At 38.7% G+C, this 19,257-nt stretch overlaps 2 protein-coding genes and 1 long non-coding RNA gene across 5 annotated transcripts in view; 2 read left to right on the forward strand and 1 right to left on the reverse strand.

The window, feature by feature from the left end:
- Nucleotides 1-5,705, forward strand: part of LOC101740410 (nose resistant to fluoxetine protein 6) — a 29,369-nt gene extending 23,664 nt beyond the window's left edge. For both annotated transcript variants that reach the window (XM_062673885.1, XM_038017788.2), the window contains 5 exons: nt 521-700; nt 1,169-1,319; nt 2,316-2,496; nt 3,217-3,359; nt 4,895-5,705. In XM_062673885.1, the coding sequence (XP_062529869.1) occupies nt 521-700; nt 1,169-1,319; nt 2,316-2,496; nt 3,217-3,359; nt 4,895-5,101 (862 nt within the window). In that variant the 3' untranslated portion in view covers nt 5,102-5,705. The remainder of the gene's footprint in view (nt 1-520; nt 701-1,168; nt 1,320-2,315; nt 2,497-3,216; nt 3,360-4,894) is intronic.
- Nucleotides 5,706-6,908: 1,203 nt separating this feature from the next.
- CPR52 (cuticular protein RR-1 motif 52) lies at nt 6,909-14,115 on the reverse strand. Of its 2 annotated transcripts, XR_005245786.2 has the most exons (5): nt 13,934-14,115; nt 10,674-10,929; nt 9,537-9,743; nt 8,817-8,950; nt 6,909-8,666 (listed from the first exon to the last, which is right to left on the reverse strand). XR_005245786.2 is itself a non-coding variant. In NM_001173234.1 (4 exons), the coding sequence occupies exons 1-4, from the start codon at nt 13,940-13,942 to the stop codon at nt 8,901-8,903; spliced, it is 522 nt and encodes a 173-aa protein (NP_001166705.1). The 2 variants fall into 2 exon arrangements, 1 of the variants encoding a protein (NP_001166705.1); NM_001173234.1 differs by lacking the exon at nt 6,909-8,666 and having other exon boundaries at nt 8,901-8,950; nt 13,934-13,942.
- On the forward strand, nt 10,046-13,323 carry LOC134200641 (uncharacterized). The gene is made up of 3 exons (XR_009975642.1): nt 10,046-10,322; nt 10,757-12,430; nt 12,686-13,323. It is a non-coding gene; the product is annotated as an uncharacterized LOC134200641 (long non-coding RNA).
- Nucleotides 14,116-19,257: the final 5,142 nt, after the last annotated feature.

A 19,257-nucleotide genomic window follows, 5' to 3' on the forward strand; every position in this document is an offset into this window, starting at 1 on the left:
CTTACCGGCGTAACATTATGTAAGTAAAACATATTACGTTTTCAAAATTAAATACTTCAAATGTTCATTTTTTTTGCTTTGTCATCAGATTCTGTGCTATTTCAAGTTTCTTTACATAAATAAAAATTAAATCGAAAGGGCGCGTTCACAAAATCTGTTGTACCACTAAGGTGTCTTCAAGAAATGTTAAAATCACTGTAGAGCAAATTCGTTAGATCCGTTCTTACTTTACTGGTGGTAGGAGCACTTGTGAGTCCGCGCGGGTAGATACCACCACCCCTGCCTATTTCTGCCGTGAAGCAGTAATGCGTTTCGGTTTGAAGGGCGAGGCAGCCGTTGTAACTATACTTGAGACCTTAGAACTTATATCTAAAGGTGGGTGGCATATTTACGTTGTAGATGTCTATGGGCTCCAGTAACCACTTAACACCAGGTGGACTGTGAGCTCGCCCACACAGATAAGCAATAAAAAAAAATTCACACAGCACACTACTAAGCCGATCTTATTGCACGTCGCTAGGTATTTAGCGGCAGCCATGCAGCTCCACGTGCTAGGAATGATACTCCTAGTTATCCTCATGAAGTACCGGAGTGCTACCGCTCTCGTCCTGATGATCTTCATGGCTGGTCCTGCAGCAGCAACGGGCTTCGTCGTGTACTGGCACGACCTCATGCCAATTGCAACTGCTTATTCGCCGGAGTAAGTTATAATGGATACACATTTACCTTAGACTTTGACCGACTCGGTGGTGCAGAACTTAGCGCCTTGACTGTTGCGCCAAGAGTCATGGGTTCGATTCCCACACCGGGCAAACATTGTGTGATAAATAGTTTGCTTTGTATCTCGGTGTTTGTTATCTATATATGTAAATATTTAAACATATATAAGTATGTATATCAGTCCTTTATACCCATAACACAGGGAATCCTAAATCGAGGCTGGACGTTATTATAGTTATTATTACTTAACGATTACAAATGCGAAAAAATAATTCACTCAATAATTAACTAAAACTGACGTTTCGATCGATAATTAAGATTAAACTATTAAATACTCGAAAAATCAAACTTGGCTTATTGATAATCTCATCGTAACAAGAAGGATTGTTGTTGTAAATGAATATTGTTTGTATCAAAATCAAACACTTAACTAATGAAATATTTACAGGCTTATCCGAACGATATTCGCTGGATCTGAGATCCTGTCGCTGGTGCTGCTGCCTTTCTGGATGAACCTGCCCGGCTACATCGGGGGCGTGGCGGTGGCCTTCCTTCTGTACCATAACCAGACGAGCGGGAACAAGCTGGCCAGGAATATGGTACTTTTTTTTATTGTTTAGGTGGGTAGACGACTCACGGTCCACGGTTAAGTGGTTACCGGAGCCCATAGACATTTACAACGTAAATGCCACCACCAACCTTGACATATGAGTTCTAAGGTCTCAGAATATTTGCAACGGCAACGAATATTTAACCTACCCATACGGACTCACAAGAGGTCCTACAACCAGTAATTATAATTATAATTTTGCGAGTAGCAGGTGTGGTCATAGTTTTTGAGATCCACCCCTGCCTCGTTAAGTGATTACCGGAGCCCATAGACATCTACAACGTAAGTGGGCCACCAACCTAAGTTCTTAGGTCTCAGTATAGTCACAACGGCTGCCCCACCCTTCAAACCGAAACAAATTATTGCTTCACGGCAGAAATAGGCGGGGCGGTGGTACCTATCCGTGCGGACTCACAAGACGTCCTTCCACCAGTAATTACGCAAATTATAATTGTTCCGGGTTTGATTTTTATTACACGCTTTCGCTTTCGTTATATTTTGTGTTTTAGTTTTATAACCAGCCTCCCAATGTTAGATCGCGATTAAGCCGTAAGATCTCCAGCGAATGAGACCCTGAATCAAACTGCGGACAAGTTTAGGGTCCTTTTCTGATTTTTTTTTAGTTTAAAACATGAGCTGTGTGGTTACAGGAACCTTCAGACATTGTTAAGGTAAATGCGATATGAGTTCTAAGTCTCCGTTTTTACAGTACAACGGTTGCTCCGGCCTTCAAACCGAAACGCATTACTGCTTTACAGCAGAAATAGGCAGGGTGGTGGTAGCTACCCATGCGGACTCACAATAGGTCCTACCACCAATAATTAGGCAAATTATAATTTTGATGGTTTGATTTTTACTAAACAATCCTATTCCTTCACCGTGGTAGTAAATCGCGAACCTTTGTCAAGTACGTATTTCATCAGAAAAACGTGCCCTACCCGTGCGATCTTAAGACATTTTATTATATCGTACAATTTCTCTGCAGTCATTCAACGTGATTTTCCACGCCGCGTTGTTTGTCGGCTTGGGCGTGACGCTGGGCGGGAGAGTGTTCCTCCGGACGGCGTGGCCGCCCTGGGCCGCCGCCCTCTACGCGGCTCTGGACCGGACCCTGGTCGCTGTGTGCTTCAATCTCTTCCTACTCGGTTGCTTCAGCCGATGTAAATGTAAGTTACCGCATGCTGGAGTTCTCAGGGTAGACGAACCGTAAATGGGACTTATTTTTTTGTTGATTGCGTATATGGCTGAGCTCACAGCTCACCAGGTGTTAAGTGGTTACCGAAGCCCATAGACTTCTACAACGTAAATGCCGCCACCCACCTTGAAATATAAGTTCTAAGGTCTCAGTATAGTTACAACGGCTGTCCCGTCCTTCAAACCGAAACGCATTACTGCTTCACGACAGAAATAGGCAGGGTTGTGGTACCTACTCGTGTAGACTCACAAGAGGTCCAGTAAAACCAGTTTATGATGTATCTGATGTTAAGTCGTTACCTTCTTCTTCTTCTTCTTGCTTCGGTTTCCTCAACACTGAGGGTCGTGATCAGCTCCTCGCAACAAGAGTTTATTGCGCACCATTCCACGCCATTTTCCTCTATCTGCCGCCGAGTGGAGAGCATCGTGAACTGTGGTGTCAAGGGTAGTGCGGATCTGGTCAGTCCAACATGTCGGGCCCCTACCTCGTGGTCTTCTCCCGTCCACCTTGCCAGTCACCATTAGCTTCTCCGAGCTAGCGTTATCCTTTCTTGCAATGTGGCCAAAGTATTCCAGAACTCTACGTAGGCAGATGGTGGAAACCCATGTCTTTACCAAAGCTCATTTAATTTGAGGCCACGACATTGTGCTCTTAATGTTTTGATAATGTGAAATGGGATCTTCGCTTTCAGCGTTAGTACGAGACGCGCTGGAATGGCGCGGCTTCCACGCTCTGGGCAGGCTCTCGTACTGCGTGTTCCTGGTGCACTTCACGGTCCTTAGGCTCACGATGGCAGAGAACACCCACGTGGGACACATCAGTGTGTTCTCATTAGTAAGTGAATAACATAGAAAACAAACTTTCATCTTACCCTATCCACCCCTGACAGACAGCTCCTGAAACCGGAACAAGAACTCAATTTTTTATTTATTTATTGCTTAGATGGGTGGACGAGCTCACACCCCACCTGATGTTAAGTGGTTACTGGAGCCCATACACATCTACAACGTAAATGCGCCACTCACCTTGAGATACAAGTTCTAAGGTCTCAAGTATAGTTACAACGGCTGCCCCACCCTTCAAACCGGCATAGGCAGGGTGGTGGTACCTATCCGTGCGGACCCACAAGAGGTCCTACCACCACTAATTACGCAAATTATAATTTTGCGGGTTTGATTTTTATTACACGATGTTATATGCAACTGTTGTATGCAACTGTTATAATCAAAACTAATGTCGAACTTATCTTAATTAACTGACCGTACTGTACCAGACCATGAGGTGGACAATAATAATTAACTAAGAAAACAAATTAACCGCGGTGTGTTTATGGATTTAAAAAGATAAAATATTATTATATAATAGGTAAATATGAATAATGTTATTATTGATAAAGAGTTCGACGACCGAACTAACTCACAAACATAGCCCACTGATTCTTTAACCGGATTTTCTCAGTCGGTCGTGATTCCGTTCTGATGGTAGATTCAGCGAAGCACTGTTCTTGGTAGGGCCAGTGTTAGCAATTCTCTTAGGTTGAGCCCCTGAGCTCACCTGTCAGAAGTAGCGTAACTGGAATAGCCCCTTAGGTTACCAATAGGTATAATAGGCCTCTGGGTCTGCGGAGGGACTTCGGTTCCCTCTGTATTTTGTACCGCATGTTCCATGGGGAGTGCTCTGAGGAATTGTTCGAGATGATACCAACGTCTCGTTTTTACCATCGCCCCGCCCGCCACCGGAGTAGAGTTCATCCATACTACCTGGAGCCACTGCGGTCATCCACAGTGCGTTTCCAGAGGTCTTTTTTGCCACGTACCATCCGACTATGGAATGAGCTCCCCTCCACGGTGTTTCCCGAGCGTTATGACATGTCCTTCTTCAAACGAGGCTTGTGGAGAGTATTAAGCGGTAAGCAGCGGCTTGGCTCTGCCCTTGGCATTGCTGAAGTCCATGGGCGACGGTATCCACTCACCAGGGTGGGCCGTATGCTCGTCTGTCTACAAAGGAATTAAAAAAAAAAAATTGGTAGGGAAAAAAGTCAACTTTCTGAAATGTCTATCTCTTTCTAACTATGTTATTTCCCGGGTGATCTAGCTGTTATGGTGCTGTGGACACACACACGCGGGTACATATTTAAATAAATAAAATTTGGAAAAAAATTTTTTTAATTTTTTTTACTAAATATTCATATTTTTTTATAATTATTATTTTATTAATTTATTAATTTGTTTTTGAAGCGTATCTCTGTATATATATGTAATTCGATGGCACCATCAACAATTTAACGAACTTCAAAATTCAAGGTTTCAATGAGATTCGTCTCGGTTCTGGTAGTTGTTATTTTCCAATCAAGATTTTTTTGGTTACAGCTTTCACTGTTCATCACAACTTCGGTGCTATCGTACGCGGTGTCGGTGCCTCTGTGTCTCCTCGTAGAGCTGCCTGGACTGCAGCTCTGGAACGCGATCGCTTCAGACCAAACGAGGGAAATTCCCGCCGCGGAAACCCCAACTCGAAGACCGGACAAACCTTGCGATCTGGTCTCGCAAGTTCGGCGAAGACACGAATATTGTTGATTAAATGAGGCTGTCAGCGTAAAAATGGCTTAACCCACAATTTTTCATAATCATTTTATTATTATTTTATTTTTTCCTACCTATGCTGAGAGCCGTGAGAGGCTATTTCAGCTTCACCCTAACGTGTGTAGGTGAGCTCACGGGGCTCAAGCCGGAGTGTTTAACACTGACCCTAGCAAGAGCAGTGCTTCGCAGAATCTACCACCGGATCGGAAACGCGACCCACTGAGAAGATCCAGTGAGAAACTCCGTGGGCTGTCTCTATGGGTTAGCATAATCATGCTTGCCTCTAAGTATATTGCGATTAATTTAAAATTTAATAAATTTTGATGCGAGACCGGCCGTACCATAGTTTCACCAATAATATCAGATAACAGATGGGTTTATAAACATTATTTTTGCGCATATTGTTTTTTTGTCTACCCAAATTCAAATTCATGAAACTTAAACCTCATTGCTCCATAATAACTTAGGTAAGCTTAGGCCATTTTTGCGCTGATGGCCTCAAATGTAATACGTAATTTTAGCTTCTTTTTTTTATTGTGAACTTGACACGGGAATCGTGTAAACAAATAATAAAACTTGTCATTAAATTATTAGATTATTGGTTGTTTTATTTGATACCGGCACGTGTGTGTTAAGTGTATTGTCTATGGTTGTGTGTTTGCGCTAACAAGTTTATTATTATATTATCTATGGCGCCTGCCCAGCAAATATCTCTGTCTCTTTTTAAGCCGTCACTTGCCTTGAAACAAGTGATGTCTGTAGAATAGTCGAATACTGGTGGTAGGTGTTGTGAGCCCGCACGGGTAGATAGGACGGGGTGGCCGTTGTACTGTAAAACTGAGACTTAGAACTTAAATCTGAAGGGGGGTTGCGCATTGATGATGTATGTCTATGGGCGTCCAACCATCTAAGCCATATAAAGAAAATATATTAACCATGCACGATCCTCTGATCTCAAATGTATTTAAAAAAAATGTGTTTTCGTTGCGTATCGCGTATCGCTATTAATGCGGTCCATCGTCTGATTCAGCTGTAATGTTGTAAAGTTACTGGTATTAATAGGAACCGGGTGGCATGCGCATCGTCCCATCAATGGTAGATACGGTTACCTTTAAAATATTAAAGTTTTAATTTTAGGTAATATTTTAATGTTACGATAAGAATGATTTCCGCGCTCTATCTGTTGCTAAATGAAAACATAGTGAATACAAAAAAAAACGTGTCTCCTCATATTAGCGAAGATTGGAAATGTAAAAAATGGGGGTTGGTGGTAGAAAGGTGAAAGTTAGGATTGTATATAGGTATTTCTTAACACCAATTTTGCCATTAAGCAGGCCGAATGCAGGCAGCATTGGAGGAAGCTGGTGCAAAAACTGGACCTAGGTGGTCACGACCCTCAGTAATGAGGAAACGACAAAGAAGAAGAACACCACATCATAAAGTAATAAAAATGTTATTACCATACGTATTTTTTTTTCTACGAGCCTTTCCGATTGTAGAAAGACAGTTTGGCCACCACCGCTGTGTTTCGGAGCACATGACTATTTCACGGTAAAAATTTGAACTGGAGGGCGTATTTCTGGCGCGAAGTAATCATGCATCGGCTTTGAAGGGTGAGACAGCCGTTATACATTACCATTGAGACCTCGACCTCATGATTCTAATGTCCACTGAACACCCGATTAAATGTGAGTTCATTCACCCGTTTATAAAATAAAAAATACAGAGCGCTCATATAATTGATTTTGTTATTTTAATTCACTTTTCATGTTACTACCTTTTTAATAAAACAAATTCAATGTCTTCATTATATTTATTGAATAATTCAAAATAAAAAATAATTATAGAATATAAATAACCATTATACAATAATTAACTGGCCGTATTTTTGTAATATTTATAATTATTAATAATTATTTGGCCGATAGTAATGCGACTAAGTTTTTTTTTTTAATAAAAATATGTAAATTCTGTAAAGAACTTACTCCATATTTAAATCAAGATTGGCATTCGTTGGCAGATAACCCTATCCGGGCTTGGTAAGCCGGTTATAATAACAAACATTACGTCATTCAAATTTAAAGTAACAATAATTACTTAGTTCTTAATATGAACATAGATAAACAATAAATTATGTGTTTCAAAACATAAAAAGTAAGTGGATGTTCTATTGAGACAGTCCTAATTATTTTTCCGAACAAATCATCATTATACCTACATGCAATAAAGCAGTGGAGTCCATTGTCTGTAGGAACATCAAAGTTCTCGCGGACGCAGCTGTGGGCGGGATTAATTATTACTTCTATTGATTGTGTTCTCTCAAACGTGTAAATGCGTATAAATCGCATATTATGTATGTTTGTAATAAAAAAAAAACAAATATATTTATGGCATTTACCTGTGTCTGAAAAAAATCTGTTTTCAGAACAAATTGGAATAAATCCGCATGACGAGATATAGAAACTATAAAATATATAATCTAAGTGACGTAGGTATATAAAGTGTTTAGGTTGAGTTAAATCCTTCATGATTCACCATAGGTCCACATGAGCGCAGTATTTATGTTAAATTCAACTTGGCATCTCTAGTGGCGCCCGAGAAAAATGTTTTAATAGACGTATGGACAAACGCCAAAACAGAAAACAAAATGATTGTCTGATAGCTCTATAGCTATTGTATTTAGTTACCGGACTGATTAATTAATGAGCTTTGTAATTAAGTGGTTATTACTAAAAACAATACCCGATGACCAACTTTCCTGTGTATTTCGCGTCTCAAATTTATAAGCTAAAGATTATTTTTGCACTTTTTTTCCTACCTATGTTGATAGCCTTGAGAGGCTATTTCAGCTCCTCTTTGACGTGTAGGTGAGCTCACGGGGCTCTAACCGGGAGTGTTGCTAACACTGGACGGCGACCGGTGCTTGTGGTACCTAAAAGCACCGTTAATGGATCGGGAGGATCCGTAATGACGCGTTTAGGGCGACGTTCAGCTGTTTACCATTCGTTCTACAGGATCGGGTATTTTTTTTGCGCGCAAACCATCGTCCTTTTTATCGCGTTCAAATACTCGTAGAATATTTAGCTGTGGTAATAAGTTTTGATTACGTTATTTTGAATGTGGAATAATAGTTTTATTAGCTGCCAAAATCAGGGAGTTGTCAACGTTAAGAAATGTTTAAAAGGCTCGCGATTCACAAATGACTATAATTTGCGATGCATTTATTTTAATCAAATTGTAGTTTACTTTTGGTGTCGGATACGTAACATACATTATGACCGTCTCAATGAACACCCAAAAACATATTTTGGAAACATCCACTGGCTTACTATTGCCACACTTTGTTCCACCAATCATAATTTGGTTATTATAACTAAATGAAATCTATTCAATAGACTTATTTATTAAAGTATTCGCGCGCCACACATTTCGTGTTGCCAGTAATTAAATAATAATTTTGATTATCTCTTACAGGACATAAGACGCTAAGACGAACGAACTAAAAACTAAATTACATTAGCATGTCATCGTTCATGTTCCATAAACAAATTTTAAATACCTTTTTTTTTTTTTTTTTTTTTCCTACCTATGCTGATAGCCTTGAGAGGCTATTTCAGCGTACCCTAGCTTGTGTAGGTGAGCTCGCGGGGCTCAAACCGGAGAATTGCTAACACCGCCCTAGCAAGAGCAGTGCTTCGCAGATAAATACCTAAGTTTAATACGGTGTTAAATATGGCGAGGCTTGACAGCTGTCAACAACGAAATCTCGTGAGAGTTGTCAAATGAACACAGATTAGTATCCGGCGTCAGCGTCGTAACTGCTCTTTTGGCTGCTGTACTGATCTGTAAATAAATTTAAATTTAGTACTAAGTCAGATGTGACGACTAGCCGAAATTATTAGCGAGAATCACCTTACTGAGAATTTCGGTAGGGCTGATATTAAAGAACCAAACGGCAGAATGAACCAGGGCTTATCGATATTACAAAAATTGTTATTTAACGGGTTCTTACCACGATTTTTGTTTATTAACTATTAATAAGTTTCCGCTGTTGCAAGCATTATGAGCATCAGTCTACACCAGTAAACCACATATAAATAATATTTCTTTACGCTGCTCCAATAGCAGACTCATCCGCTATAAAACAACGCGCGAGTGTAGATTGTATTCAAGTTATTTATCTCGGACTAAAAAACTACAAAAATCGGACACAAAAGAAAGAACCTGCGAAGAATACTTGAAGCGGTGCCATGCTCACATTTTTTCACATGCTTTGCAAGATTATCAATGTGGAGTGCTCATTGGAATATAATATTTCGGTATAGTTCGTATTAAATTTGTATTTTGAATGCATTTTTCAAGAAATTTAACATTTAATAATTTTAATAAACTGTTTCCTATGTGATTTAGAAAGTTTTATAAATCTTACCTCTCTTCGTGTCTGTAAGCTGTAAACTCTTCAAGATTTCCTCTGGTATCGGGGGCGCGGTCGGCAGATGAGCTCCCTCAGGCCTGAAGCCGTTCTCATCAGCGGTATAAGACACTGAGTAAGTTTGTCCATCATCACCGACGTAGGAGAAAGAGCCTTTCACGTTTATAGAACCTTCCTCTGGTTTAGCTCCGGGCACAACCTGACCTGGGGATTGCTACGTTATTTACATAGGCGTTTCATAGCAATTTGTGTTTAAATGGTGAAGTTTAATCTATATATTAATACGTGAAGCAAAAACTTTGTATCCCTTTTTACGAAAATCGCGCGGACGGAGGAGTATGAAATTTTCCACACTTATAGAGAATACAGAGAAGAAGTGCACAATGCTAATATATTTTTTAAATAAGGCATAAAAGATACATTAACTTCATAAAGAAAACATAACATGCATACTATTTATTGTCAAACTTTTGTTCTTAACGTCTGTTGTCAAATTGAGAATAGAATATGCTTTGTCTTTGTTAATATTTTTTATAGTGTAGTCTTGGCGAAATTTGTGATTATAGAAGTATAAAATACAATCATAATAGTGTACAAACTTACAATTCCAATTAATTATAGTCGAATTTCGACTACTGCGGGACCTCTAGTTTGTTTTAATATACAGCATAATTGTTTTAAGTCAGTGCCAACCTATCAAGTCCTTGGTGAATAACCTGGATGTTTTTTTTCACCTACCTATTCTAGTAATCTCGAGGGGCTATACTAGATTCACAGAACGAGGTGAGCTCACGGGGCTCTAACCTGACGACGTTGCCAACACTAACCCTAACAAGAATAGCTCTTGGACGGACGGAAGGACGAGCTCACAGCCCACCTGATGTTAAGTGATTACTGAAGCCCATAGACATCTACGACGTAAATGCGCCACCCACTTGAGATATGAGTTCTAAGGTCTCAGTATAGTTACAACGGTTGCCCCACCCTTCAAACCGAAACGCATTATTGCTTCACGGCAGAAATAGGCAGAGTGGTGGTACCTACCTGCGCAGACTCACAAGAGGTCCTGCCACCAGTAATTACGCAAATTATAATTTTAATAGGTTTTAGTGTCAATTAAAATACAGTATATACCTTCCTGCTCAGCTTTCGTTCCATCGCTGGTCTCAAAAGCGTAATGGTATCCATCTTCATTAATCTCATTGTCATATCTCAAGATTTCAGCCGGCTGGCCAGATTGGCTTCCAGTGAGAGCCTGGTGACTACCAGCAGAGTTTCGTGGGCCTTGGAGTCCTGCGCTGGCTCCTCCTGAAGACCCAGCGTGGGGGGGAAGGTACAGGTCTTTGTCGAGTCGATCAGCTGCCACCGCCGCTAAAGCGAAGATTATCAGCTGAGAAAAACACAAAATTTCATATTTAAAATGAAATATGCTTAATTTTGTTCTTTGTTATTTTTGTAGATGAGCAGATAAGTGGGTACATCTGTATTTCAAGGGAGTCGTTTAGTGGTTGAATATATCAGCAGTAGTAATATCACAGCACTAATATTTTCGGCCGTCAAGTCTCACATACCCCATACGTCCTTTAGCCTCGGGAACCTCAAAGCAGGATCGGCCACCAGACCGAGAATAAAGTACACCTAAGCTTTTATCGATGCTATACTAAGACCTTAAACCTCATATCTCAAGGGGGGTGGCGCATTTACGTTGTAGATGTCTATAGGCTCCATTAACCACTCAACACCAGGTGGGCTATAAGATCGTCCACTCATCGAAGCAATAAAAAAAAGGTACCACAATCCTCTCTATTTTTTAACGCGAAGCATCATGCGTTCCAGTTGGGAAGGTGAACCATGCAAATAATACAGTGATATTTCGCCCCGTGTCTCAAGCTGGGTAGCGGCAGGTTTATGGATGATGAAGAATTGAAAAAATAGCTTCAAATTTATTCAATTTCTGTTGCCCGTTCTAATTTAGCTTCTGTATACGTTTTGTAAAGTCGGGGAACCGCATGATGTTGTGGTTCAAAGATAATAACTAACTTCAATCTGTGGTTTCTTTGTGAACGCGTGAAAACCGCGTAAAGCGCGTATAACATTTCATTTATTGTACTTGCTCAAGGTATTAAGGGTAAGTTTCACAATGTTTTGTAATGTTTACAAGGACTAGCGGTCCCGCAGTAGTCGAAATTCGACTATAATTAATTGAAATTATAAGTTTGAACATTATTATGGTTATATTGCCAAAGACTATTTATTATACTTCTATAATCACAGATTTCGCCAAGACTATAACAAATAATATTAAAGATAAACAATATTAACCTATTTTCAATTTGACCACATACTTTAAGTACCTATTAACTAAAGTTTGACAATAAACAAAAAGTAGGTATATATTTACATAAGTGTGTGTGCCGAATACATGGCAGTGTATTGAATGTTTTCTTTATTGATTTAATGTATATCTTTTATACATTATTTAAAAAAATTTTTATCATTGTGCACTCCTTCTCTATATTCTCTATAAGTGTGGGAAATTTCATACTCTTCCGTCCGCGCAATTTTCGTAAAAAGGGCTACAAAGTTTTTGCTTCACGTATAGATACGTTGGTTTATTAATTTGTAGTCAAGTAGGAGCTTTTATCACGTTGAATTAGATAGCTGGACGAGCGCACGCCCCATCCGATATTAAGAGGCTACGGCAGCTCACGAATATGATAATAAAAATGCCGCTATGCAACTTTAAAGAGTAATAACGTCTATCCCACCCCTCAAACTAGAGCGAATGATGGCGTCGCGGTAGGAATAGTTAAGATGGCGGCAACTACCCATGCGGTCCCAGAACACGCCCTACCACCAATGATACGCAAATTGAAAATTTTATACGCAATGTAAATTTCGAAATAAATTATTTTATTGCTTTGTTGGGTGGACGAGCTCACAGCCCACCTAGTGTTAAGTGGTTACTGGAGCCCATAGACATCCACAACGTAAATGCGCCACCCACCTTGAGATACAAGTTCTAAGGTCTCAAGTATAGTTACAACGGCTGCCCCACCCTTCAAACCGAAACGCATTACTGCCTCACGGTAGAAATAGGATGGTGGTACCCACCCGCACGGACTCACAAGAGGTCCTACCACCAGTAAATAAATAAATGAATAAATAAATAAATAAAAATTACTACACGTTAAAGTTGAAAGATTAATAAAAAATACGCTCCGAATTGAGAACTCCTCGCTAATTAAGACGCTTTTATTAGCTTCATACGTATGTTAGTATGAATGCTTTTTAAGATATTATCAAAACGATAATCCTTCTACTTATATCTGTCAATAAAATATTTATAACTATTGATACAATGCACAACATGGTTTTTTTTACAACAAAATTTTTTACAATTTTTTTTGTTGGATTTTCTATAGATAAGATTTTTTTTTTTTTATCTATTATTTTTTTTATAGTGATATACTACTAATAAAATTTTGTTTTATTTTATATTTTAGGTGACACGAAATGGTATTCAAAACGGAATCATTTATTTCGAATTTTGATGTCATTTTAAATTCATATTTACTGAATTTCAAAACAAATGCAATCACCGATCCATAAAGAGCCTTCCGGAGAACTCAAATAACGACTTCAGCTAGCTTACTTAATATAAAAAAAAATGTATATTTAATTTGGATTTATTTTAAAAACAAAAGGAATTATAATTTCTTCACTTCACTTGATTCGTACAACAATTACTATGACAAAATAAACGTAAGGTCTGAATTGAGAATCTCCGCTTTATTTATTTAAAAACCGGTCATGGCATATTTGTTAAATAAAATGAAGTAATTATTAGTAAGTTTAAGATGCGTGGCTGACATAATAGGTTTTCGGGTCTCATAATACAGCCAGACAGAAACACAGCGCTAACAAAAAAAAAAAAAATCTTAACCCACAGACACAGCCCACTGAGCTTCTCGCCGGATCTTCTCAGTGGATCGCGTTTCCGACCCGGTGGTAGATTCTGCGAAGCACTGCTCTTGCTAGGGTCAGTGTTAGCAATTCTCCGGTTTGAGCCCCGTGAGCTCACCTACACACGCTAGGGTAAGCTGAAATAGCCTCTCAAGGCTATCAGCATAGGTAGGAATAAAAAAAAAAAATGACGTAACTTATTTCGAACAGGTAAAACGTAAAACAAATATATCTAATGTTACGATGTATTTAGTAAGAATGTTAATGCAAATAACTATCGACAACTCTAAAATACGGGTGACCCTTAAAAACGACACACCATCTTATGAAATCCACTCGATAAACGAAACACACAACACAATATGCACTTGAATAATATTATACTTGAGTTAAAAATTAAATAAACACTATTATTGCATTATACTAACGTAATTCATGGTTGCCACGTCTTCTCGATGAGATGTTAGTAAAGTGTGACCGTTGGGCGCATCTGCCGCGATTTTATAGTACGAGCCTATGTCTTTCTAAGTTCTAGTTATGGATACGTCCGTCGCGCAAAAAGTGGTAAGTCAAAAAGCAAACGCAACGTATTTTATACGTTAAATTTACGGTAATGGTTAATTTTTTATAAATTATTTAACGGGCTCTTTATTTAACGTATTATAACGATTTTTACGTGTAACTATTCCAGGTATTCGCAAAATACGGTTTGATATTGTGCTAAACTATCGTTAGCAAAATATTCTAATGTCGACGAATTATACTTTATACTTTATATTAAAAATACACAATTGCAGCTTGCTTACTCAATGACGGTTCGCTTATTAACCCACTAAGATGAAAACAAATATTATATCCTACTAATATTATAAACGCGAAAGTTTGTAAGAATGTAAGTTTGTTACTCTTTCACGCAAACCCGCTGGATGGATTTTGCTGAAACTTTACAGTAATATAGCTGACACATCAGAATAACAAGTAGACTACCTATATAATATATTTATAAAGATATAGTAGTTTATGGATATGTGGTTTACCCAAAATAAAGCGATAAGTGTCAAATAAGCAGGAAAAAATCCGCCATCTTATTTTCATAATCGCTATTAAATTACAGTTCCCTAAGCGAAGCGAGGGCAGGTCGCTAGTTTTATAATAAAACTAATATTGAATAGATCGAAATAAAATGTTTACAGCATCGTTAAAACTCTCCCGTATCTTGTGTATCAAAGATTATTAAAAACACTGTATTTCTTTATGTTTCTCGACTAAATAAAAACATTATATGTTATGTGTCTGCATAAATCAACTAAAAAGTAACACAAAAATTGTGAACAAATTCACTTTCAAAATATATAATTACTAAATTGAAATCAATTTTTTTATTAGCCCCTTTGTACTTATCGGTCGATAGTAATAGTGCACTCTATGTACAAGCAAAGCTAAAATGTTTCTTAGCGGCTTTGATTTAAGAGATATTTTTGCATAAATCTTCATTAAGGTAGCGATTTTTGAATTGATATTCGTTTGAATTCTGCACGGTTAGTAATTTGGATATTAACAACCTTGTTAGAGGTTTTTGTATTTAAGCGTTTACCTTCAAATGGGTTCAAATACTTTATAATTGCCGATGATAGCCAAAACACACGCACAGATTAGCTTAAACATCGGCTAGCTCCTTACGAGGCAAGGATGTGAGTCTGTGATGTAAGGTCCATTTGCGGCAGATCACACATTCGATAGCCGGATTTATTGAAGGCTGCTCTATATAATTCACCCCACGAGTGCGCCAGTTTCGCTTTGAAGGGTGGGGCACCCGTTGTAACTATACTGAGAACTTAGAACTCATATCTCAAGGTGGGTGGCGGCAATTACGTTGTAGATGTCTATGGGCTCCAGTAACCACTTAACACCATGTGGGCTGTGAGCTTATCCACCCATGTAAGTGATAAAAAAAAGATAATAACCAACTTCAACCATAAACAAAATATAGCTTGATGTTATTTTTTATTTGGAATTCGTCGTGCCCTAGAGGATAAGACGCCCGGTGCATTCGTATCGAGCCATGCGACTGAGCCGGTATTCAAATTCCGCAGGCAGATACCAATATTTCTAATATTAATATCTATATATCTATATATTAATATGTGAAACAAAAATCCTTTTTACGAAAACTGCGCGGACAGAGGAGCATGAAATTTCCCACACTTATAGAGAATATAGAGAAGGAGTGCAGAATGTTAATATTTTTATAAAAATATGCATTAATAATATGTACATTCAATCAATATAAAAAATGACACAGGCTACCATGTATTTGGCACACACACGCGTGCATACTGTTCTAAAGTGAAGTTTGGCGAAATCTGTGATTAAAGAAGTTTAATTGTCTTTGACAATAGTATCATAATAGTCTACAGAATAATATTTTCAATTAATCATAGTCGAATATTTTTTTTAATGCCTATGTTTGTGGGCGAGCTCACAGCCCACCTGGTGTTAAGTGGTTACTGGAACCCATAGAGATCTACAACGTAAATGCGCCATCCACCTTGAGATTTAAGTTCTAAGGTCTCAGTATACCTAGTTACGACGGCTGCCCCACCCTTCAAACCGAAACGCATTACTGCTTCACGGCAGAAATAGGTGGGGTGGTGGTACCTACCCGTGCGGACTCACAAGAGGTCCTACCACCAGTAATTACGCAATTTATAATTTTGCGAGTTTAATTTTTATTACACGATGTTATTCCTTCACCGTGGAAATCAATCGTGAACAATTGGCAACTACATATTTCATTAGAAAAATTGGTACCCGCCTGCGGGATTCGAACACCGTTGCATCGCTATATACGAATGCACCGGACGTCTTATCCTTTAGGCCACGACGACTTCAGAATTTCGACTACCGGGGGACCATTAGTACATACATAATACATGCTAAGCAAAAGACTTCCACAATTGTATTTTGTAATTGTCTTTTTCTACTTCAGAGATAATCCCAAAAGCGACCCGAAGACGTATTCGCTTTATCAACGAATACTAATTAAATCATTTTATTACAATTTATTTTGATTAGACCTCACGATCTCCCTGTTATAATGCACGTAAATCTTACAAAACAGAGTTTCCATCTTGTTTCGCATAATTCTGTTCAAATTGCGTCAATTCACATGCACTCAAGATATAATACCTAGTCAGGTCATAAATTCTGTCACATGTTTAATGTAAAATAATTGAAACAAGTTTATTCATTATGTAACCATTCATATACCAAAATGAACTTAACAAAACATAGATTCTTATGACACTAAAGTTTATTCAAAATGACCTCCGTGATTTTGAATACAGGCCTTCAATCTGCGCGGCCAGTCGTCTATCGCAGCACGAACGAGGACTATGTCAATATCGGCGGCTGCCTTAATCAAGGATGTCTTGAGTGACTCCAAATTGGGATGAGGCTTTGAGCACGACTTTTCCTCCAAACGTTGCCATATCTTGTAATCTAACGGATTCAAATCTGGACTGGAGGAGGGCCAGTCTTCGTGCCGGATGAAGTCGATTTCACGCGCCGCCAGCCAGTCTTGTGTGCTCTTCGCTCTATGAGCTGGCGCCGAATCTTGTTGGAATACCCAGTGCCTGTTATTGAACATGGTATGAGAAACAGGTTCCACAAGGTTCGTCAGGACTGTATTTTGATACACAACTGCATTCGTTTTACACCTTTCTCACAAAAATGTACCTCTGTTAAGCCCCAATAAGAAACTCCCAACCATACCATGAGCGAGGATGGAAAATGACCTCGTTGGACACGCGGAATACGGTTGCTCGCTTCTTCACTACTGTGTGCGTACACCTTATCATTTTGTTTGTTGTAGCTCTCTTCTAGGGTAAAAAATTTTTCATCCGAAAAAAGAATTTCCCGATATTTTTTTCCCGCGTACCGCTTCAACAAAGCGCGGCATCTCTTCAGTCTCAGGTCCATTAGACGAGCATTCAAACGATGTCCTGTTTTTCTTCGATATGCCCGAAGCCCTAAGTCTTCATTTAACACCCTTTTCACCGTGGTTCTGGTTAACCCCATCTGAAGGGCCAACAGTTTCTGCTTACGTTTGGGATTTCTTTGAATTCGCGCCTTCACAGCTTTTATCACTGCTGGAGTCCTAACAGACCGAGGGTGACCACTTCTTGACCTGTCATCTACACTAGAGTCTTCATTGTATCGTTTGATGGTACGATGAACGAATCTTTTGGTTATATTCAAATTTTTCTGTATGTGAAAAATTTGAATCGGCGCGTAACCGCAACGATGCAACGCAATAACTCCAACACGGTCTTCTTTAAGCGTCCACTCCATATTTAAAAATGAGTAAAATTCTAAAAGTATACATTTTTATTTTCATGAACAATTCGAAATTCGAATTCAATAAACTTTTTTGTGGCCAGCATTCTAAAAGAAAAGTTTTTACTGTTTGACAATACTTATGACCTGACTAGGTATATATGTCGCAATTAATATTTTTACCAGTCTATTGGCCAATTATGATACTGGATGCATCATAGCTGTGAGTTAAAGAATATATTTAGGCTATTGGCTTTCTGCTTAGATAGACAGCAAGCCACAATTGCAAGCATCAATTGAATAAGTATTTAATATCTAAAAGTTTATCCAGGTAGAAATAGTCTTACAATAATTAAATTAAATTCTTCAAAATAGATGCTACCCGCTTTTCTTTTTGGAAGTTTTTCTGCTGACATGATATATGAGTATTAAAAATCATACAGAGCTAGTGAGAGAGAGAGTCCTTCAAAGAAATTTAAATACTAAGATTTCTCCTATATAGATTATTAAGTCCTGCGAAAAAAGAAAAAAAAACGGAAACTAATGATACCACTAAACAATCTAACTAAAATTTAGTTAGGAGCGGCACGACAACCCTCTTATCATGGCCACCGCTAACTACATATCCGACCCAGGCGACGGGGCAAAACAAACCCTCCATCGCCCAAAACATGTCTTGTCGGATCCCCTGGATCCACTCTCGGTGCTTTTAGGCTTTTCAAGCACCGGTCACTGTCCTCATCGCATTCATCGACTCCGACATTGGACGTGAGAATTAGACCATAGACACAACCCACTGAGTTTCTCGGCGGATTTTCTCAGTGGGTCGCGATTCCGTAGTAGATTCAGCGAAGCACTGCTCTTACTAGGGCTAGTGTTAGCAATTCTCTCAGGTTGAGCCCGTGATGTTGGAATGGGCTATTAGGCTAGAAACGATTAGGTAGAACAAAAAAAAAGTGTACAAGTGTGACAAAATGAAACAAAGACGCTGGACGTGGCTTCTAGGGTTCTCCCAAAAGGCCACTGAAGTAAATGGTAATCATTTTACTGAGACTTTATTTCATCACATCTCGTTTCATTCAATTGATTGCAGTCTCTAATCAATCAATTTCATCTCGTTTTGCTCCATACCATTTTTTCGTGAAAGAGATTAAGTAGATAAGTAAATAATAAATGAAGACTTTTTTTTTAAACTCGACACTGGCAACAATGGTAAAGCAAGAAACTGATTGCCATACTTAAATATAAAATAGAAGGAGTAGTATCTAAATATTGAAGTGCTATTGAATTCATTCGGCGAACATAATTTTATTTAATTAAGCCGGTTATTTTTAGCGCGAATTTTATTTTGTACCGCTACAACCTACTAGCTATTTATTATCTATACTCTATACTAATAAATAAATCTAGAGTG

The sequence above is a fragment of the Bombyx mori genome, chromosome 19, assembly GCF_030269925.1.
Source record: "Bombyx mori chromosome 19, ASM3026992v2".
Taxonomy (NCBI): Eukaryota; Metazoa; Arthropoda; class Insecta; order Lepidoptera; family Bombycidae; genus Bombyx; species Bombyx mori.

What these genes read in the sequence shown, in the direction of transcription:
- CPR52 (NM_001173234.1), bottom strand. An exon ending in AACGAAAGCTGAGCAGGAAG is followed by an intron (nt 9,744 to 10,673) that starts GTATATACTGTA and finishes AGCAATCCCCAG; the next exon opens with GTCAGGTTGTGCCCGGAGCT. An exon ending in GCTTACAGACACGAAGAGAG is followed by an intron (nt 8,951 to 9,536) that starts GTAAGATTTATA and finishes ATTTATTTACAG; the next exon opens with ATCAGTACAGCAGCCAAAAG.